Here is a 21828-nt window from a genome sequence, read left to right as displayed (position 1 = left end):
TTCTTGTTTTTCTGGTTTTAAAGGTTCAGGAAAAATTGTTACCTTCAAAGGTATTTCTCTTTTTCCGAGATTTGCTGAATAGCGAGTGGCTTCTTGTTGGGCTTGTGCTAACGTCCCAAACTTTTTGAATGGATAGCTGGTTCCATCCACGTAACTTTTGACTGTTGACCAGTCTTCGTATATCCCTCTATGCTCGCCGTCAAAGATAACATAGAACCTTGTTTTTGGATTTTCTGGTCTCTGTGTGATTTGAGAGTAACTTGGTCTTAGTGAGACCTCTTCAGTTTTTGGCAAACTGTCAGCCATCAACGGATTTGATTTGTCTTTACCAGAGCCGTTTGCTTCTGGACTAGATGAAGATCTTAGTTCTTCATTAGCTTTTCTTTTGCTTTTTTCCAAAGCAACATGAGTAAACAGACTTGTTTTTTCTTTACCCTTTGCCGTTTGAAAGGGAATAGATTCAGATTGTCTCCTTTCGGATTCCTGCTCTGAATTAGCAGTTGTTTCTAGACTTTCGTCATAGAGTGCTATTTTTTCTTGAATAGACTTTAATTCTATAAGAAGAATTTTTTCTTTGAGACGTAATGCCTTTAGTTCTTCCATGAGTTTTTTCTTTTTAGGGAAAAGAATTTCTTTTGAGGGGTTTTTAGCTCCTTAAATAGGAGAAAAAGGTGTGAATAGTTTTCACGATTATTGAAAGTCTCGTGTCAGGCAGTCAGCCAGCACGTTCTTGGTTCCCTCGAGATGCTCAATGTCGAAAGAATATCTAGAAAACCACATTTGCCATCTGACTAGACGGCCTTGCTTATTATCTCTAGAAATTTTTGTTTTAAGGAAATAAGTAAAGTTTTTATTATCTGTCCTCACCAGGAATTTTACCGGGTTTAGATAGATGGAGAATTTTGAAATAGTGTTTTTTACCGCTGGTAATTCTTTTTCATTACTATGGTAATTTCGTTCTGCTTGTTTAAAGCGTCCCGAAGTGTATTTACATATTTCTTCTTTTTCGGCAGTTTTAGCCTTCAACACCACTCCCCAATAATCTTGAGAAGCGTCTGTTTCGATGATTAAAAAATCATTTTCTTTTGGTATATAAAGTTTTGGAAAACTGGTTAAGTTTTTCTTTATCTTTTTAATATAATCTGTATCGGACTGTTTCCATTCCCATATATAATCCTTTTTTAATTTTACCTGCAGTGGTTTTCTAAGCTCTGCAAGTTTAGGAATATAACTTTCTGCATAAGTTAAAATTCACAAAAATCGTTGAAGATGTTTTTTATCTTCTAAAACATCTGGAAACTTGTGTAAATTTTCTAAAATATGTTTTTGCGGACAGTGAGTCCCTTGGTCTATTTCAAGACCTAAAAAATTTATTTTTGTTTTGAAAAGATTAGCCTTCTTTTTTGATAAGATAATTCCATATTTTTCTATAGTCTTTAGGACTGATAAAACATGAAAATAGTGCTTATCTTCCGAGTTAGAGAAAACTATGATATCGTCAACGTAGACGGTACAATAATTTTCTAAACCTTTTAAAGCATTTTGCATATGTCTTTGAAATATGCTTGGTGCTTGTTTTAGTCCAAAAGGGACTACCTTCCATTGGTAATGACCATCAGGACATGTAAATGTTGTCAACAACCAAGACTCTTCATCTAACAGTACCTGCCAGAAACCGCTTTTACAATCGAAAGTAGAAAAATAAGTTTTTCCCCTTAAGAGTGTTATTAATTCCTGCATGCAAGGCAGATTATGGCTATCGCCTTTGGTAGCTGCATTAATTGCCTTATAGTTGACTACCATTCTCTTTTTTCCTCTTTTTTTTCAACCTCGTTTTCTACTAAAAATGCTGGAGACATGTGAGGTGATTTACTTGGGACAATAAGTTTTAAGTCGAGTAACTCTCTTATCTGTCTGCTAAATTCTTCTCTGTCCTGTGGGCTGTACTTCATAGGTTTTACCCTGATTACAGCCTTAGGATCAATAATCTATATTGATGCTTTCATCCATTTCTTGGATTTTTCCGGATCAATAGGATTTTCTGAGCATACTTTTTCAAGTAATTCTTCTATTTTTTTGTATTTTTGTATTTCAAGAAAATATCTTTCGAGGAAATATGTCTCCTCTGGTTTTATAATTTCTTTACTTATATTAGAACCTGGGATTTGTTTTGTTTTTGAATCTTTTTTCATTGATTCTAGAAATCATGGTTTTCCAATTTGAAAAGCTTTTGTTATCTTTTTTTTATCAAAATCATTTCATGGTTAAGGTGAAAAGATATTCTATCTAACCATTGGGTGAAAGGCCCGAATAGTTGACCGAAATTATTTCTAAGGAGTAAATCTATTCCTGTTTCCTGTTGATAAATTGTAGGAATGGGGAATGGTTCTCCTTAGAAATACACTATGAGGTTTCTACAAACCTTATTTATTTTAATTGTATATTGATTTGCAATTGTTACGCTGATGTCTTTAGGAGTATTTTCCCATAGCTCTTCAGGTATAACATGTTTGCTTGCTATACAGAGACTTGCCCCTGTATCTACATAACAGTATAGAGTTATTATTTTATATCCTTTTAGAAAAATTTTTCCTTTGATATAAATGGAATTTGGATTAGTTACATTTGAATAAACTAATTCATTTTTCTTTTAAAGATTTTTGCAAAAAGGTATATAGTTTGGGTCTTCATCTTCATCCCCCATTTAAAAGTTTTTATTTTATTCATCTCGTACTATTATCTGAAGATGAATCATACCTTTTATTTCTTTTTGAAATATTTTTTGTTTTTCTCCTTATCAAAAGATAGTTGAGATTTTTAATGAGTTTATCGCAACAAATTTTAAGTTTATTGCAACAACTTTTGTTAAATTTCCTTAATTGTTTTTGCTTGTAGTAAATAACAATTTCTTCCTTAACAATTCTTGTAGCAAATCCTAGAGAGTGCAGTGTTAAGTTGTTCTTTTCCTTATTCCATCGTTCTTTGGCTTTTTCGCCAATAATAGGAATTTTCATTAGGTAAACTTCTATCCAAGAATGATATTCACCTTTTCTTAGCTTATATAAGTTTTGTTCAAAAAGACAAGTAAAGTCATCTAAAAGACTTATATCACAAAGTTGTGATTGAGTTAGTGTTTGTCTTGCTTTTTCAAGCAATTTTTGGTTATCATGATCCTTATCAAGACCCAAGAACATAATATACATGGCATTAATAATTTGATCAAAAAGATCTTCCCCATGTAACTCTTCCTTCCAAGTTGTTCTTTTAATAAAATCTTGGACTATTCCTGCGGACCTATGTTCTATTAATAACAATAAGGCTTTAGCATTGGAAAATTCTTCTAGATTAGACTGGATAATCAAACTAATTTCGGTATTCCATTTGTCGATTGTTTCTTTTCTTTGATTAAAGTCAAAGATACAATCAATTTTTATGATACCTATTTCTAAATTTTTAAGGATTGGCTATGATGGAGTCATTTCCCAGCTATTTCCTTAAGAATTTCACCATATCTGTCAACTTTTTCAGACATAGATCTTATTAATTGAGATTCAGTAAAACTGGATTCTCCTATTCTCAAAGGGTTTCCAGTAAAACTGTGTCTAGGTCGGGACACTAGAGGTTGTTTATTGCGAGCAATATTAATTGCCCAATCTTCTTGTAACTGTGAAGGTTCATAAAATTTACTTCCTTCGACAGTTCCAATTTTTGAGAATATATCTTCATTGTTATATTCTCTTTCTCTTTATACTCAATTGAATGAGTACTATTTGTTAAAGCATACAAGATTAAATAATTAATCGTAAATACTTTATTACCCGGTTCCATAAGGTCGGTTCTTTCACACTGATGTATGAAACTTAATGTTTTATCGAAATCTTTTGAATCTCGATGTAAGGCAAATTTAGGATATATATATAGTAAACATAAATTTTCCATATGCTAAATTTCCTTGTACTGCTCCTAAAAGAGCATCTTGTCTGTTAACAATTCTATTGTCAACAAGAGCCATTTTTATAGGAAAATTAATTCCATCTCTAAATTGTGCCTTTAGAAGAATTTTTACTGCTCCTATATGCATCATGTTCATGGTTATTCTTAACTCAGGTTTCATAGTCAAAAGTCTTTTTACTATTTCTCCTTTAGTTAGAAGAGGTAGATATACTTCTCCTGAAGTATCTTTTATATCTACTGAAAGTTCTTCGGTATTGAAGTAGTAGAAAATCTTATTTTTTTTAGAGAAAGCTCTTGAGACTAAACTCTGTAAGTGATTAGGTTGATTAAAAACCATTTTTGTGTCAAGCTTGAATTTAAGCTTGTTAATTTTTTCTAGTTGATTAAAATTAATCATATAGTCTGAAGCAAAACCATTTTCATTTTCTCTAAAGTTTATTACTTCGGTTATTTCTTGATTTTTTGATGTTTCACAATCAGTTTCTTTATGATCTATATTAAAAGACATTTAATCTTTTAATTACTAATCCCACTTTTTTAAAAACGAGCACGAGGCTCTGATACCAAACTACACCTCATACTTGCTACACCTCATACTTGCTACGGTGTTTCACTAAGATGTGTTGTGAAAGGTGAGTGTGAAAGACATGCCACATCAATATCTAATACCTTCTAGCACTCCAAACAAGTGGATATGGGCACTTCAATGTAATGCTAGATATCAGGTCCTAAAGATATATGTATTAGCTCAACTGCATAACTAACCATAACCAAAGTCTTTTTAGGGATATTTGTCATAAGAGACGATCAAACAAAATAGTCAAATAAAGACAAAATCCCATCTAATTAAGTTATTAGTTATTTTCACTAATTCAACTCTAAATTAAATAATATATGATATAAGTATAGTAATAGGAGTTATGCATCGTGACCATGGGTTGGCATCTGTTTATATACCTTAGCTATATTCATGACTAGTACATTTCAAAAGGAGTTATACAATTTCATTTCAGTTTTGGACCAACTTTTTTTTATTCCATTTAACTGATTTACGTTTCCACCACCTAATTTTAATAGAGTTATCATGCCATCACCAAACTTTAATGATTGTTTTTTTTAAGATTTATGTTTCTACCTGCAAACTTTAGTAGATCATCACACACCACATGGCCCCTTAAGTTTAACAATTCTGTTTTTTAGACATTTACATTTCTACCACGAACTTTAATAGAATTATTGCACTACCATGAACTTTAATAACAATTTACATTTCTACTCCTGAACTTTAATAGAGTTATCATACGACCATTAAAGTTTAATAAAGTCATTTTTTTTCCTTTTTAACAAATATTTTTTCCTTTGTTACAACTATTCATTTATTTAAGTTATTATAATTGAAGCTATCTTTGACTTTAGACTCATTTATTTTTACTATTGTTTAGGTTAAATCCTACTTAATCTACATTAACCCATCGTTATACCGGGTAACAAATACATTCTCGCCGCGTAAGCAATGCATCATACACTAGTAGTTAAAGGTGCACAAACCGGACATTTTCATAAACCGGAACCAAGGAAGAATCACATCCGAGTATAGTTGGGTATTTGACCGGGTTTGCTGGGATTTTATTTGGATCGAGTATTGGTGGAACCGGTTCCGATGGATCCGGCTCGGTTATGGGTATGATTTAGGGGAAAAACCCAAAACCCGGTCTATACCTGCAAGTCGGTTAAGTCGATTCAGGTTCCAGATGGGAACTGCCAGGTCGGGTCCGGAACTTTTTTTTTCAACCTCTAGTCTAAGTAGTTAATGCGAAAGAATATCAAATATCGGTTATCGCAGTAGGATATCAGTTTTTTTAATATCATGTAGAATTTATATATATATATATATATATAGCAATTTAACACTAACAATTAGCATACTCTCGTACTATTAACAAATTATCCTTTTACAACTTGCAAAATACTATGAATTATAGCAAATATAAACGAATTAAGACTCAAAACATTAACATTAAACAATGTTTAGTTGAAAACTAAAACTTAAAACACTTATATTGGAAATCAATGATATATCAATAAATATAGTCGATATTACCAGTACTGATAATAACCGATATTTCATATAAGTACAGATACCAAAATGTTAAAAAATCAAAAACTTCCACTACCTAATAATAAGAGTTAATGGCCATTTTCGTCCCTGTGGTTTGCTACTTTCGCCACTTCAGTCCAAAATTTGTATTTTTGTCAATTTAGTCCTCACAGTTTTAAATATTAGCCAATTACGTCTTATCCGTCTAACGGCATCCAGCTATGCCGTTAGTTTAAGGGTATTTTTGTCTTTCTCCTTTTTATTTTGAGTTATTGGTCATTTTCGTCCCTGTGGTTTGATACTTTTGCCAATTCAGTCCAAAGTTTGAATTTTTTTCAATTTAAGTCAGTTTTTTTTTCTATAACCCTAGAGAGCATTATCCAAGCCCATAACAAGTTCGCATTTACTCTGTCGACAACAGTAATCATACCCCCTCCTCTCGTATTTAGTTTCTAGACGGTTCCTAAACTCTCCCCCATGGTGGAATTCAATGGTAAAGTGGTCAAAGCAATTCCGTGAAACCGAATTGTAAGGAAAAAACTTAAAATCGTTTCTTTGATGAAAGCATAATATTTAGGGTTTAGAGATTAACATATTATAACGAAAATCTGGGTCGTAATAAACTATTATACATTAATCAACAAAACAATTTTTAGTTTTTTCTGTATAATTCGGTTTCAGGGAATTACCTTGACCACTTTACCATTGAATTCCACCATGGAGAAGATTTTAGGAAATGTTTAGAAACTAAATATAAAGGGGGGTATGATTACTGTTGTCAACAGAGTAAATGCATACCAGTATTTGAGGTTGCTCGATGGTTTTGGGCTTGAATTATGCTCTTCAGGGGTATAAACAAAAAACGTAAAAAAATAAAAAAAACTGAATTAAACTGAACATTAAATTGACAAATTTTCAAACTTTGGACTGAATTGGCAAAGATATCAAACCACAGGGACTCAAATGACCATTAACTCAAAATTAAAAGGAGAAAGACAAAAATACCCTTAAACTAACGGCATAGCTGGATGCCGTTAGACGGATGGGACGTAATCGGCTAATATTTAAAACTATGAGAACTAAATTGACAAAATAAAAAATTTTGGACTGAAATGGCGAAAGTAGCAATCTACAGGGATAAAAATGGCAATTAACTCTGATAATAATAGCATAACTTTTTCCTAAGTGTACCTTCGCACTGTCTACATCCCACCCCAATGCAAAAAAACTCTCACCTCACTCTCCCAAATTCCACTACCAAAAACCCTAAAATTTCATCGATCGAAGACCAACAATGGCGGATAAAGGCAAAGGAATAGCCGTTGATTCGTCATCCAGCAAACGGAAACGCAACGGCGACGATAAATCCGGCAATCGGAAGCGTAATAACCCTAACGTGCTTCAGTTCTTCGAGGACTGCGCTACCGAAATCAACGAGAGTGAGTCTAGCGACGACGAGCACTTCATCGATGATGATGATATGAACGGTAGTTTTGTTTCTGTTTCCGATCATCGTTGTTTGTATATTTTTGCTGCTTATTGTTGTTTTAGGGCTAATTTGTGATTTGAGTGAATGTGTGGAGTTATTGTTTGGTTTATGGTTTAATAGTGAATTGTGGCTTGCATGCTTTTGATTTGGTTGGTTTTGAAGCTGTTTTGATGAAATGTAGGTGGATTTAGGGTTTCATGGAGATTTATCATTTATGTTTGTTTTACTAAAATGAACCTTAGGCGTGTAAACTAGGTGAGCCGAGCTAGACTTTTTGACTTACGGGATCTCGAGCTCGGCTCATTTTGAGTTCTTTTTCTGAAGCTCGAGCTTGGGTCGTGAGTTGATTTTTCAAGCTCGGGATCAGCTCGTTTTGAGCTCTTTTTTCTGAAGCTTGAGCTCGGCTCATGAATTGTTTTTTCAAGCTCGGGCTCAGCTTGTTTCGAGCTCATTTTCTAAAGCTTGAGCTCGGCACATGAGTTGTTTTTTCACACTTGGGCTTGGCTCGTTTACTATTTATTTGTTAGTTTATATTTGTTATTAATTGTTTTTATGTATTTTGAGAAAATCTAAAACGAGTCTCAGCTTGGATCAAGCTCGTGTAGTACCTTAAACGAGTCAATGCTCGTCTGGAGCTTAACTGGACGGTGTAAACTAATTTGTTGTAAAATAAGTATGTATAATTATAAAAGAGGTGAAGTATAAAAATACACAAGGCTTGAGCTCGAGATTAATAACTAAACTAGCTTTATTTAAAACTCGGGCTCGTTTTGATCTTTAATGTAAAAAAAGACATATACGTTGTATCACTTGAGCTATGCTTTTTAGACGTTGAATTATCATAACTGTTTTGTCTTCGGTTTTTAATTCTTTAATGTTTTTTTATTATTTTTGTTGTGTGAATATTTTTGCGTCTGTATGGGTTCATAACTTCATATTCGTATTGTGTTTTTTTTGGCGGAAAACACGTTTCATTATTTTCTTGTTTAATAGTCTCATTTTTTAATTACTTATTGTTTCTTGGCTGTTGCAGTGTTTCTTGATGATGAACTTGGCTCTGGTCCTGAAGTCAAGGCTGAACCAAAGACTCCTAACATTCCATTTTTTCCCAAAGAAGAGGAGATGGATGAGGAGGAAATGGATAAACTTTTGGAAGCACGTTATAAACCAGGTGCTGGTTTTGTTAAATATGCAGAAGACCGAACTGCAGCTTCTAGGAGGGATGAACGTGATTTGGCTATGCCATATGAGAAGGATGGTCCAGTAATCTGGAAAGTCAAATGCACGGTATATTTGTTGTACCTGACTTTTAGCTTGTTTTTAAATCATTTTAGTCCTGTATTTCTGTTCTTTGAACATAATTTGACTGTAGGTTGGACGTGAGAGGCATTCAGCTTTCTGCCTTATGCAGAAGTATGTTGACGTGAAAGCCCTTGGAACTAAGTTGCAAATAATTTCTGCTTTTGCTGTTGAGCATGTTAAGGGTTTTATATACATCGAAGCTGTAAAGCAAAATGACATTAATGAGGTGCATTTGACTATTTTGATGTTTTTGTTTTCTATGTTTACTTGGATGGTGACATGTATAGACAATGTTATATGACAAAATTAAGTTTTACTTGTTTCTTATATGCACATTTACATATGTGTTACCTTTTCAGGCATGCAAAGGTCTTTGCAATATATATCCAAGTCGAGTGGCCCCTATTCAAGTGTCTGAAGTTCCACATTTATTCTCTGTTCGAAGCAAATACAGTGAGGTATCTACGAATACCTGGGCTCGTGTGAAAAATGGGAAATACAAGGGGGATCTTGCACAGGTATGTGCCTAACCCAACCCGCATAACTGGATTTAGAGATTTTATTTGCTATGTTCTTTTGGGGTATTTTTGTTTTTTAGCTGGGTTAGTTCATTGTTTAGCTATATGGGTGCAGGTTGTGCATGTGGATAAAGCTAAGAGGAAAGCTACTGTCAAGCTTGTCCCAAGGATAGATTTACAAGCAGTTGCTGAAAAATTTGTAATGAACTTTACCTATATATATGTATATATAATGTGAACATATTACACAATTTATAATCATTCTTTTTGTTTGCAGGGTGGAGGAGTTACTGGCAAGAAAAACACTGTTCCTGCGCCTAGATTGATCACCTCAAGTGAACTTGAGTACGATACTTAACTCTTCTATATGAAAACTATACTTTGTTGGCCCCACTTATTTATCATTGTATCTCATTTTTTGTCATTTTGTGTAGGGCTTATCGACCACTAGTTCAGTGTAGGCGTGATCGTGATACAGGTGATATGTATGAGGTTTTTGATGGAATGACTCTGAAGGATGGGTATCTATACAAAAAAGTGCCTTTGGACTCTCTGAGTTTCTGGGATGTTAGGCCTTCTGAAGCCGAGCTTTTAAAATTTTCCCCTGGTAATAAAGAAGAATCTAATGATGTAGAGTGGCTTACTGGACTCTTTGGTGAACGTAAGAAGAAAAAGCCGACAGTTAGCAACAATAATACAGGTGGAAAAGGAGAAGGTTCATCAAGCTCCACCATGGAGAATGGTTTTGAAGTTCCTGATCTTGTGCTTCATGGGTATGTTTTTTTAGCAGTCACATTAAAGGTGATAAAACGGGCGGGTTGGGACTACTGGGTAACACGTCAAAATATGTTTCAGTTACAATGGGTAATTGTTTAATCTGGGGCTCTGTGTCGGGTTTGATTGACTCAGCTTGTCACACTTTCTGGCCAACCTTGTTTTTAATTTTACTGAAAAGTCTGCATGCTGAACATGATTGCAAAAATGTGTTATTTCGGTGGTAAAGTTAATTGTTTTGAATACAGTGATTTAAGAGGTTGTATTGGCTTAAGTTATGTTGAGACTTTTGAAGTATTTGACCAAGTTGACTTTTAGCCATTATTTTAGATTACGAGCTGTTAAAGATAAAACACAAATCAAATTGACCTGTTTTTCCGTTTCTTCTAATGCACTCTGCTGTGTAATTCTGTCTGCAGTCGCAAGTCTTTTGGGATTGTAGTTGGCAGAGAGAAAGATGACCGCATCAAGGTTGTAATATTAAGTGCTCTTCTATTTGTTTTTGGTTTTCATTTTTAAGTATTTTAACATCAGACTGCTGGTTCAAGGTTTTGGAGGAAGGGTCAGATCGGCCTATGGTAGTGGCAGTTGAAGCACGTCTACTGAAGAAGTTAGACTTTGACAAGAGTTTTACTGCTTTTGATCAGCATAAGAAGATTATAAAAATTAATGATACTGTGAGGATCTTAGAAGGCCCCCTAGAGGTTTGTCATCATCTTTAAAGATTCTGGTTTAAATCATCATTGCTAGATTTGAAGTATAAGCAACATGTGGTGTTTTCACCTCCAGGATAAACGAGGAATTGTCAAGCAACTTTACAAAGGGGTCGTATTTTTGCATGATGAGAATGAATCAGAAAATTGTGGTTATTTTTGTGCTAAAGCAAATATCTGTGAGAAGATGGATTTTTCTGCTGATATCTTCAAAGGAAAGGTACGCTTGTCATGGATTAAACACTTCATATTTAGTAGATCATATGCCTTCCAAATATAATTTTTCAATATTAACAACTAAACACAATTCCTGTATTGCAGGGTGGTAAATCAGATGCCTCTGGTTTCGATGATCTTCCAAAATCACCCAAGTCTCCCTTGTCACCTGACAACGCTTGGGAAGGGAGGGAAAATACCCGCAAGTGTGAGCTACTAAGCTTAGAATATTAAAATTTTAGTTCATGAGTTTATATAATTTTACGTTTATATTATTGGGTATGCAGTTGATCAAGAAGATAGAGAAGGTTTCTCCGTTGGGCAACCATGTAGAATACGTGTGGGCCCTTTAAAGGGCTACATATGTCGTGTCATGGCAATTCGATATTCAGATATAACAGTGAAGCTTGATTCACAGCACAAAATTCTTACAGGTTCAATAACAATCAACTAAGCTATTAACATGTAATCTTTTATTCTGTTTGGTTTTACTAGGTATGTTGGAAGTAATTTTTTTTTAATTTATTATTTGCAGTTAAAGCTGAGCATCTTGCAGAAGTTCGAGAGAAAAGTTCTGCTGTTTCCCTTGGGTATATTGGTTTAAATTTTGTTAGTTTTCTTTGTCTAATCTCTAGACTTTATTTTGAAATATTGTTTGGTTTTTTAAAGTGACGGGCAGGATGCTGCCAAGCCATTTGAACTGCTTGGGGAGAGTGGCGGTTCTCAAGGTGGGAAATTTTATATATAGTTATAGACTTAAAAGTATTTTTGTTTTATGTTTTTTTTTTATTCAGCTATATGATTGATATACACATTTGTCATTTGTGGTTAATACTGTTGAATCCTCTAAAGGTTGGATGGATGCTGCTCCTGCCACTGAATCTGGAGGTGGGGGATGGAATGCTGGAGGCCAGTCTACTGAAAGGTTATATGGATTCTTATGTGTAATTCGTTTGTTTTTTTAAATGTTATATATGATTATAAGTTAACATATGATTATAAGCTAACATGATATGTTTAAGTTCCTACCAGTAATATAAAAGGTTTTCTTTACAATCTTCAATGATTTAATTATATATACAAACTTGTTCTTGTGAGCACATTCGCCAGATGTTGCCAAATTTTTTTTAAGTTATTTTTTAAATTATATACCTTTGTAGTCGTAGCAGAAACATCAATATGTCTTTATAGTTTATAACATATTTTTTTTTCCTCGTTTTTATTTACTTAATTTTTTTGTGTTTGTAGGAGTGCTTGGGGATCTGGATCTGCAAATCCATTAAACTCTGGGGATAATGATGCCAATAAAGGTATTATTGACATTTTGTTTATGTATGTTATTTATATTTTTTTGCTTGTGCTACTTTCTGAAACTCTTTATTTTATGTCTAGAAGATGCTGGAGGTTCTGCATGGGAGACTAAAACTACACAACAGGGTATGCCATGGGGTGCATCTTCTAGCGAAAACAAAGATGTTGGCTGGGGAGCAAGCTCAAGCGGTGTTAAAAATGACAATTCAGATAGTGGTGCATGGGGCAATGTAGGCGGCAGTAATGATGGTGAAAACAAGTCTGCCTGGGGCTCAGCTCCTGCACCTGCTTCGGAAAGTGGTGCATGGGGTAGCAAGAAAACAGATGAAAATGCAACAGCTTGGGGGTCAGCTCCTGCACCCGCACCCGCCTCAGAAAGTGGTGGATGGGGTAACAAGAAAACAGATGAAAATGCAACAGCTTGGGGGTCAGCTCCTGCACCCGCCACAGAAAGTGGTGGATGGGGTAACAAGAAAACAGATGAAAATGCAACAGCTTGGGGGTCAGCTCCAGCACCAACTACCTCCGAAAGTAGTGGATGGAGTAGCAAGAAACCAGATGAAAATACAACAGCTTGGGGCTCAGCTCCTACACCCGCCTCAGAAAGTGGTGGATGGGGCAGCAAGAAAACTGATGAAAATACAACAGCTTGGGGTTCAACTCCTGCACCGGCCTCAGAAAGTGGTGGTGGATGGGGCAGTACGAAAAAGGATGAAAATACAACAGGGTGGGGTAAGAAAGATATTGCTTCTGCTGATGGAGGATCTGCGTGGGGTAATAAACAGAGTGAGTCATCTGGCAGTGGTTGGGGAAATAAGGCGGCGTCAGTTGGTGGGAACAAAGATGATAATGCGGGTGGTGGTTGGGGAAGCAGTAAGGATGGTGGGGGATCATCATCATGGAGTAAGCCAGCTGGCGGAGGCGGTTCATGGGGTAATCAAGACGGTGGAGGGGGGTCTTCGTGGAGCAAACAAGACGGTGGTGGTGGAGGTGGGAACAATTGTTTCAAGTGTGGTGAGGCTGGGCATATGTCTAGAGAATGTCCGCAAGGGGGTGGTAGTAGCGGTGGTGGCAGAAATTGTTTTAAGTGTGGTGAGAGTGGCCACATGTCTAGAGAGTGTCCCAAGGGTGGCGATGGCGGTGGTGGCAATGCTTGTTTCAAGTGTGGAGAGACCGGGCATATGTCTCGGGAATGTCCGCAAGGTGGAAGTGGTGGTGGTGGGGGCAGTAGAAGTTGCTATAAGTGTGGCGAAAGTGGTCATATGTCTAGGGAGTGTCCCCAAGGTGGTGGCGGGGGTGGTGGCGGTGGCGGTGACAGAAGTTGCTACAAGTGTGGTGAGAGCGGCCATATGTCCCGTGAATGCCCCCAAGGGGGCGGTGGTGGGGGTGGTGGCAGAAGCTGCTACAAGTGTGGTGAAAGTGGTCATATGTCTAGAGAATGCCCCCAGGGAGGCGGGGGTGGTGGTGGTAGAAGCTGTTACAAATGCGGTGAGAGTGGGCACATGTCTAGGGAATGCCCTCAGGGTGGAGGTGGAGGTGGAGGAGGAGGAAGGAGCTGTTATAAGTGTGGTGAGAGTGGGCATATGTCCCGTGAATGCCCTCAGGGCGGTGGTGGTGGCGGCGGCGGCGGTGGTGGAAGAAGCTGTTATAAATGTGGGGAGAGTGGACATATGTCCCGTGAGTGTCCCCAGGGAGGCGGAAGTGGAAGTGGAGGCGGCAGAAATTGCTTCAAGTGCGGTGAGAGTGGTCACATGTCACGAGAATGCCCTCAAGGGGGCGGTGGTGGAGGAGGAGGCTATGGTGGTGGTGGCGGTGGCGGTGGTGGGTGGAGTTCGTCAGGGGGTTGGAGCAGTGGCAATCAGACAGGGGGATGGAGTAGTACCAAAGCTTCCGATGCTGATGCAGGAAAGAAGGATGATGCACAAGGTGGTGGTGGTTGGGGCAGCAGCAGTGGCGGAGGAGGCAGTGGTGGTTGGGGAAGCAGCAGTGGTGGTGGAGGTGGCGGTGGTTGGGGAAGCAGTGGCGGTGATGATACAGGTAATTTCTATTCCTTTTGTTATTATTCACAAGTATGAAGTACTAATAATATCCATGCAGGTAAAAAACAAGATGATCAAGCAGGAGGATGGGGGTCTGGTAAGGACGAAGCCGAAGGAAGTGGCTGGAAGAAATCAGGCTGGTAATAACAGGTGAGTTTTTTAAATATTGTCAGCTAAACTATTTTTTTCTTTTGGTGTTTCCATTAACTGCAAAACTTGCTTTTTTTCTCTTTTTGTGCAGGCGGGCAATCTGATGGTTGTTTTAGATGATTTTAATCTCTTCTTTTAATCTTAGTGACCTTGTTTTTTTTTTATGAATATTTATCTACTTTTGGTTTGAACTTACGCTTTTGATGTGGTTCACATCATGAAACCGTATGTTTATATTCTCGACTTTGTAGTTTGTGTTGCTAAATTTGTATGCCACAATATAAGTTTATGGATGATTGCTTGCTTATAAAGTTGTACCTCGAAGCGAATCAGAAAATAATGCTTTCTGGTTTAAACTTAAGTCATTTACTTTTGAACCAACTTTGCGATTTTTCGTTTAAAGAAAACAGGTTTCATTTACAGTTATAAAGTACGCATTAGAAAGCGACTGAAATGCGCTTCTGGATACAAAAATGCAACCACAGCCGTTCACATTCTATCTTATCAGTTTGGTACCAAAAATGTACATACAGGAGTATTCTATACTATGCTAAACGATTTAAAGTAAGTACAAACAAGTAGCACTACTATAATTGAAAGGCACACAGCACTACTATATTTTCAAAGTAATTGATAAAATTGTTAATTAAGTTAGAATTATTTCATTTCTTTTTAATGCTCCTTCTGAGATGAATAAAAACTGATCGACATCAATGAGCCATTGACAAACTCACAAAAGTTTGGGACCAGGATAATGAACCTTTTATCACCTCTTTCCTTGACTTGTAACAAGAAAAATATAAACTTGATCATTAAAGTAATAATAATAATGAAAATAAACCACCATTGGTGGTGGTGGTAGTCATGTACAAAACAAAAACAATACAAAAGATGGTGGTTAGTGGCGGTGATATTGCAACTGTGCCACCACCAAATATCATCCCAAAGTAGTCACCATCATCGCTTCGGCTTGCTCCAGTGTTCCCGCTAACGCTATCTCCAGTGACCGGTCCATCCGTGAATGACAAAGTCCCATCATCATCCCTACACGCACCGTAACAACATTAACTTATGCATCATGTTATGAAAGCCCTACATATTGGTTAAAAAAACTCAAAAAAGGGTAGACATTAATCATAGATCATAAAGAGGGGGGCTTTCATTTGACTTTTGTTATTAATGGAAACAAAAAGTTATATAAAGTGAATTAGTGGGTATTGTTGAAATCAATGATGATCACACAACTATTTTATGACATTAGTAAGTTACTATGATTACTATGCAATCTAGTAAAATAACTTTTGGTCATGACTTATGTTTCTATAGTCTAATCAAACTATATATTTTGTATCAAAACAATGATGACATCATTCTAAAGTCTAAACTATGGCCTAAAAATCCGCTCCTGATATTTAAAATGAAACCATCCACTTTAAAACTGGCCCACAACTATAAAAAATGGGCCACGATAGTAGAAAATGGCCCACAAGGCCACAATGAACACTTTATCTATGCATGCAACCAATCCTCTTATCCTCTTTTGTAAATACTCAAAAAAAAAATATATATACAACTAATTTCTGAACAATAATAAATGAAGTGTGGCCCCACAAGTCACAATTTCCAGCTTGCCCACACATTTTCTTTTCAGGTCCTGACAGAAATGATTTTGACATTTCACACCCATGAAAACAAAATCATGTTCCCTTTTACCCTTTGGCTGGTTTTTTGAGACACGTTTGCCTAATCTAGTGAGCCCCATTGATAAATTAAAAGGCCAGTTTTAGTGTTTTATCAATGCTTTTATAACCGGACCGTCCATGCTATGTTACAGGTCCACTAGTAGGATTGGTTTTAAATATCAGATTACATGATAAGACTATGTGTAGTGAAGACTGAAGAGGCTACAAAACGGGCCGATTTAAGTCATGTGGCGCTCAGTCAGCAAATTATGGATTTTGTTTTAAGGGTGTAATGTTGTTGTAGCCCCTATATATGTATATATATATATCACACACACAACATATATAATAATAATATACACACCCACACAAAGCAAGCGATGAAAACCTATCGGCCCCACCCAATTTGCCCCTTTTGTCGTCCGGGGGTGGTGTTCTCACCCGCTTTTCGCTCAATTTTATTGCCCATTACACATAGCCTAAATATTTAAATAATTTGCGCTTTGGGTCTTAAAATAAAGAGCACTTTGTTCCTTTTCTCAAGGAAAAAGACACCAAATGCCATTTTTTAAAGTGTAACTCACTTTCCAAGATGGTAGTGGGGACTATCTAGGCTCAAAAATTAGTGTTATTACCATAACCTAGATTAGTAAACCATTGGGCCCCGCAATTTTTCTCTAAACCCGCTCGTCTCACCTACGTGTAACGAAAGTGTTAGCAACGTTTCTCACTAACGAAGTAACGAGTTTGAATCCTCACCCTTTAGAAATGCAAAACCTTATACAACTACTTGATACCAGTAGACCAAATGCTCTTTTAAAAAATATAATTATTGAATGCCAAAATATTTGTGTACAATTCACCTCTAGAGACTTAAAATGAATTGTTTATTTCAAAATACTTAACTAACACAAATATTTTTTTAATAGAATGAGTTGTACATCTTGAAGTAGAAGTTGCACATCTAGATGAATAAGAAACAACTCATGACCGTTGGCGTTTGTGGGCCCTTTAGATTCTCCCACACGGTCACGTGCGCCCATGTAAATTAGTTAAGGTGTTACATTATTATGTGTCTAGTTTTACTTTTTCCACAACACTCTATTTTACTATTTCCATGTATAATTTTTCTGTTTTTTAATTCAAAATATACTTTCATGTAAAAGTACTTTGAATACTACATTTTAATATACAACACCATCAAATCAAACTTTATCATCCATTGATGTCATATTCAGAAAAAAAGGCTATGCAACCCATGTGAGAAGTGAAAAAATAGAAATATTCTTGCAACCACTAAAGGGTAAGATAGACAACTTAACCACAAATCTACAAAGAATCATATGCAAGTTGGGTGAAAAGGCAAGTGGGTGACAAGATGCTATAAAATCCAAGTTAGTATGCAAGTTGTAAAGCATAGAGTATGTATGTACTATGTAGAAACATACCTTGGTCCACCAAAGACACCGGCATACTTGGTCAATTGTGTCACCATGGCAGCTGATTTTGGCTCGTAGCTCGACGCCTTTGCATAGATCGCACTCAAGCCATCACCAGACGGCACAAAGAAGGCACCGTTCACCATTATATCACCGTCTGTTCTCCAATTCCAACCCGACCAGTTTCCCTCATCTGTGTCCACTCGTTTAGTCACCTATTTACGAGCGTACAATAAACAAAAAAATGATTAATAAAATTTTTAGAAGTAATATGCTTGAGTCTTTAAAACCAAGAGTCAAATTAATTGGTGTAACAATAATACCACATTAAATGGTAACTTTACTAAAGGGGGGCCTGTGCCAAAAACTAGTCATGATGTTCTAGTTTTAACCATCTCATGAATGTGGTTTTATAACTTTTATTGTAAGTTTACTTCTCATGATGCCATTTTGTTGCCATGTCAGCACTGGCTTATTATTAATATACTATTTTTGAAAGATAAAGTGATAAAACAACTAAAAACACGGTTACAAGATAATCAACACCAAACACAGAGGTACCTCTTTAGAGTCAGCATTCGGTGGAGCAATGTATCGGTTACCCTGACTATTGATCGTAGGGTCCGCGCTACCGCCAATAGCGTACATCTTCCATTCGGTAAAATCATTATTCACCACATGAAAATACCCATGTCTACACCTTGGCATTCTTTGTATCAAACCTTTCCCAAAATGATTAAACGCAAACGTAACCTACACAAACACCAAAAAAAATAATATTATTAATGTACAAGTCATCAACACGAAAACAAAACTTGTTATAACATTCACCTGCATTCCTTTGTCGGGCATGTATCCGTCGTCATGACCCATGAGCATAACCTCATTATGCCTCGTAAAATAACTATTCGAAATAGTAATCGCGGTGGACCCCAACACAGCATCAATCAACCCATCCGTACAATGCGAAAGCGAGCAATGATCAATCCAAATATTCCTAGAACCCGATATCGATATCCCATCCCCATCCGATTTACCTCTCAACCCGACATGCGTAGGACTCGACCGTATATTAGTATTCCCCGACGGCTTACAATCGTACACCCGTATATTATGAATAATAACATTACTAACATACTGTAACGTAATACACCCATTACCCGTAATTGCCACGTCAGCGCCACGTCCATCAATTGTTTTATAACTATTAACTATTAGCTCGTGTTTAAGTTTAATAAACATACTGGATTTAAAAACAATCCACAAGGGTTCAGTTTGTAAGACGGCGTAACGGAGTGTTCCCGGAGTTGGGTTGATGACGTCATCGTCGGAGGAGTCGGTGACGACGTAGATCTCACCGCCTTTCCCGCCTAAAGATAATCTACCGAACCCAATTGCACAGTCAGCAAGACGTTGTCGTTTGTTAGCCCAATTGGGGTCGCAACGCCAGCAATCGTCGATTGGGTTTCCGGTGAGACACCCGCCGGAGGTGTCAAGCATGTTTCTTCTGTAAATTGATGCATTTAGAGTGCTGTAAATGGAAAACAAATTCATACCCAAATGTTAGAATGGTGTAATGAGTAAAACCCAGAACCAGTTTTGTATAATTTTAAGATTTTTTTTAAGGAATCTTGGGAGGTGTTAAGTTGATGCATTTAGTTTGCTGTAATTGGAAAAAAGATTCATACCCAGATGTTGGAATGGTGTAATGAGTAAAACCCAGAAGCAGTTTTTTATAATTGTAAGATTTTTTATTTTTAAGGAATCTTGGGAGGTGTTAAATTGATGCATTTAGTTTGCTGTAATTGGAAAAAAGATTCATACCCAGATGTTAGAATAGTATAATGAGTAAAACCCAGAAGCAATTTATTATAATTTTAAGAATTTTTTTAAGGAATCTTGGGAGGTGTTAATTTGATGCATTTACAGTGCTGTAAATAGAAAAAAAGAATTATGCCCAGATGTTAAAATGGTGTAATGAGTAAAACCCAGATGGGGTTTTGTTTAATTTAAAAAAAAAGATATAAAAGATGTTACCTTTGTAGTTCTTGAACTACAGCTTCAGGGTTAGGGTGTCGGTGAGGGAGCGTGAGGTTGAAAGTGGCTTTAATGATGGGAAATAGAGATGTTAAGAGGCAAAATAGTAAAATGTAAGTGTTGGGAGTGTGAGTAGGAGGCATGGTTTGGTTGATTTTGAAAGATTTAAGATATGAATGAAGGAAGCTGAAATGAAACAGGAGGTGGGAGGGCAGGAGTAAATTAAGGGGAGTGTTAGTGAAGTTGTACATAATAATGTGTATGGAGCAAATAAATGGTTGGTATGAGGTAGTTTATGCTTTTCTATGTTTTTTTTAGGCTAAGGGTAATGGGGCTTGGTTGAGTTTCAGGTGAGCCAAACAAAATCTGACACGTAGGCGATGACAGGTCATGGATCAAGCCCCAGAGGGTGTAGTGGTATAGGTGAGCAAAGGCTTGATCCAGTTTTTTATTTATTTAATTATTTTAAATAATACATTAAATAATAATATAAAACATTACATTAATAATAATATAAAACATTACGTTGATACTAGTCTAATACAAGATCATCGGGTCTTCTATCCCACAAATGCTCGACCAACTCATGCCGAACGTTGCCATGTAACTCACGGCTCTTGATGATATTTATGTTGGCGAGTCGTTGTTCATTGGTGATCGTCGATTCTTGTCTTGGAATATCACCTTGGTAGTTTTGACAAATAGCTTTACCCTCGTCTTCTAGTATCATGTTATGTAGGATTATACACGTGATGTCGACTTCCGTTATCTTCTCCCTTGTCCAAAATCTTATTGGATTCGCCAACATTGCCCATCTTTTCTTTAGGACTCCAAACGCCCTTTCAATATCTTTCCTTGCCGATTCTTGTTTCTTCGTGAAGTACTTTCGTTTGTCAGAAACTGGAGCCGCGTAAGCTTGAACAAGTATCCCCCATTCGTTGTAAATACCATCAACGAGGTAGTACCCGTATTTGAAATGTTCTCCATTTGCAAAAAAAGCTTGAGGAGGTTCTACCCCGTCGATAAGGTCATCAATTATCGGTGACTGATCGATAACATTGAGGTCATTATTAGACCCGGCAACCCCAAAGAATGCATGCCAAATCCAAAGATCCTGTGACGCCGCCGCCTCAAATATGATAGTAGGGCCGGGGTGATCACCTCGGTGGAATCGACCTCGCCAAGAAGTGGGACACATAGCCCAACCAACATGCATACAATCAAGGCTACCGAGCATCCCGGGGAAACCATGCTTTTCACCGTGCACCATGTACATGCGTTGGATATCATACATTGTTGGTCTACGTAAGTATCTCCGCTTGTATAGCGATATGAACCCTAAATATAATTATTAAAATTATATAAGTTATGTAAATATTTGAAAAATATATAAACAAACGTAAAAAATATATATACATCTACAAAAGTGGTTAAGCGCATCGCGTCCGGTCTTTTTAGCCATTTGTAGATACTCGTCTAACATGTCCGATCCAACACCATACGCTAGTTGTCGAAGAGCAGCGGTAATTTTTTGAGTAGCCGTGAACCCGGGCTTACCTCTAGCGTCATCCCTTTGTTGAAAATACTCAAAGTGCTCCGGCAAATCATTTGCTAGACGCATGAATAATCGTCTAGTCATTCGAAAACGGGTTCTAAAACTATCCTCACCATATGTGAGATTGGGACTAAAATAGTGACGTATCAAAGTTTCGTTAGCGGTCTTTCGATCACGAATACGCGGTTGGCGGAACAATGGGGCCCGGGGGCGATTTTGATCTCTCAAAAAGCTTATCGTCGTTTGAACCGCTTGACAAATGAGTTCATCTTCTTCGGTAGAATAGGAATACGAAGACGATGACGACGATGCCATTTATAAATATACAAATAGAAGTTTTGATAGAGAGAATGTATGGTTTGAGTTTTTATAGAAAATGTGGATTTGTATTTATAGGTAAAAAAAAATTATTTAAACTGGCCAACGGTAATGTTGACCAGTCAACACACCTACAACGGCTATATTGTGCCGCGACCACAGCCACGCCGGCCGGCCGCGCCCTCGCTCACCGGAGGGGTGTAGCGGTGTTCGCGAGCCACGTAGGCGGCCGC

General features: G+C 36.9%; 3 protein-coding genes across 3 annotated transcripts; 1 reads left to right on the top strand and 2 right to left on the bottom strand.

Annotated features, from left to right (window-relative positions):
* Positions 1–7254: 7254 nt before the first annotated feature.
* Positions 7255–14465, top strand: LOC143618786 (protein RNA-directed DNA methylation 3). Its single transcript, XM_077090884.1, has 18 exons — positions 7255–7539; positions 8575–8828; positions 8914–9069; positions 9203–9361; positions 9477–9560; positions 9639–9706; positions 9796–10134; positions 10555–10606; positions 10684–10839; positions 10925–11068; positions 11170–11272; positions 11352–11498; positions 11600–11654; positions 11734–11792; positions 11917–11989; positions 12313–12374; positions 12457–13578; positions 14170–14465. Exons 1-18 carry the CDS (start codon positions 7347–7349, stop codon positions 14448–14450), a joined length of 3507 nt encoding a protein of 1168 aa, XP_076946999.1. The 5' UTR covers positions 7255–7346; the 3' UTR covers positions 14451–14465.
* Positions 14466–15375: 910 nt separating this feature from the next.
* LOC143618785 (putative pectate lyase 5) lies at positions 15376–19989 on the bottom strand. The gene is made up of 5 exons (XM_077090883.1): positions 19723–19989; positions 18517–19216; positions 18247–18438; positions 17695–17900; positions 15376–15608 (listed from the first exon to the last, which is right to left on the bottom strand). The coding sequence occupies exons 1-5, from the start codon at positions 19971–19973 to the stop codon at positions 15377–15379; spliced, it is 1581 nt and encodes a 526-aa protein (XP_076946998.1). The 5' UTR covers positions 19974–19989; the 3' UTR covers position 15376.
* A 341-nt stretch (positions 19990–20330) lies between these two features.
* LOC143618716 (uncharacterized) lies at positions 20331–21016 on the bottom strand. Its single transcript, XM_077090812.1, has 2 exons — positions 20407–21016; positions 20331–20338 (listed from the first exon to the last, which is right to left on the bottom strand). Exons 1-2 carry the CDS (start codon positions 21014–21016, stop codon positions 20331–20333), a joined length of 618 nt encoding a protein of 205 aa, XP_076946927.1.
* Positions 21017–21828: the final 812 nt, after the last annotated feature.

Source organism: Bidens hawaiensis, unplaced genomic scaffold (assembly GCF_021521415.1).
Source record: "Bidens hawaiensis isolate Kalapana, Puna unplaced genomic scaffold, B.hawaiensis_p1.1 tig00002338_1, whole genome shotgun sequence".
NCBI lineage: Eukaryota > Viridiplantae > Streptophyta > Magnoliopsida > Asterales > Asteraceae > Bidens > Bidens hawaiensis.
Note: the sequence above shows the minus strand (reverse complement) of the source record. Positions and strands in the feature narration are given on the sequence as shown.

Bases quoted from the DNA above. Each gene is read 5' to 3' on its own strand.
- LOC143618786 (XM_077090884.1), top strand. From the start codon at position 7,347: ATGGCGGATAAAGGCAAAGGAATAGCCGTTGATTCGTCATCCAGCAAA. The intron at 11,069-11,169 runs GTACGCTTGTCA...CCTGTATTGCAG, and splicing joins CTGATATCTTCAAAGGAAAG to GGTGGTAAATCAGATGCCTC. The intron at 11,793-11,916 runs GTGGGAAATTTT...AATCCTCTAAAG, and splicing joins GGAGAGTGGCGGTTCTCAAG to GTTGGATGGATGCTGCTCCT.
- LOC143618785 (XM_077090883.1), bottom strand. From the start codon at position 19,973: ATGTACAACTTCACTAACACTCCCCTTAATTTACTCCTGCCCTCCCAC. The intron at 19,217-19,722 runs GTAACATCTTTT...TTCCATTTACAG, and splicing joins GTAGTTCAAGAACTACAAAG to CACTCTAAATGCATCAATTT. The intron at 17,901-18,246 runs GTACCTCTGTGT...GCTCGTAAATAG, and splicing joins CGAATGCTGACTCTAAAGAG to GTGACTAAACGAGTGGACAC.
- LOC143618716 (XM_077090812.1), bottom strand. From the start codon at position 21,016: ATGTATGATATCCAACGCATGTACATGGTGCACGGTGAAAAGCATGGT.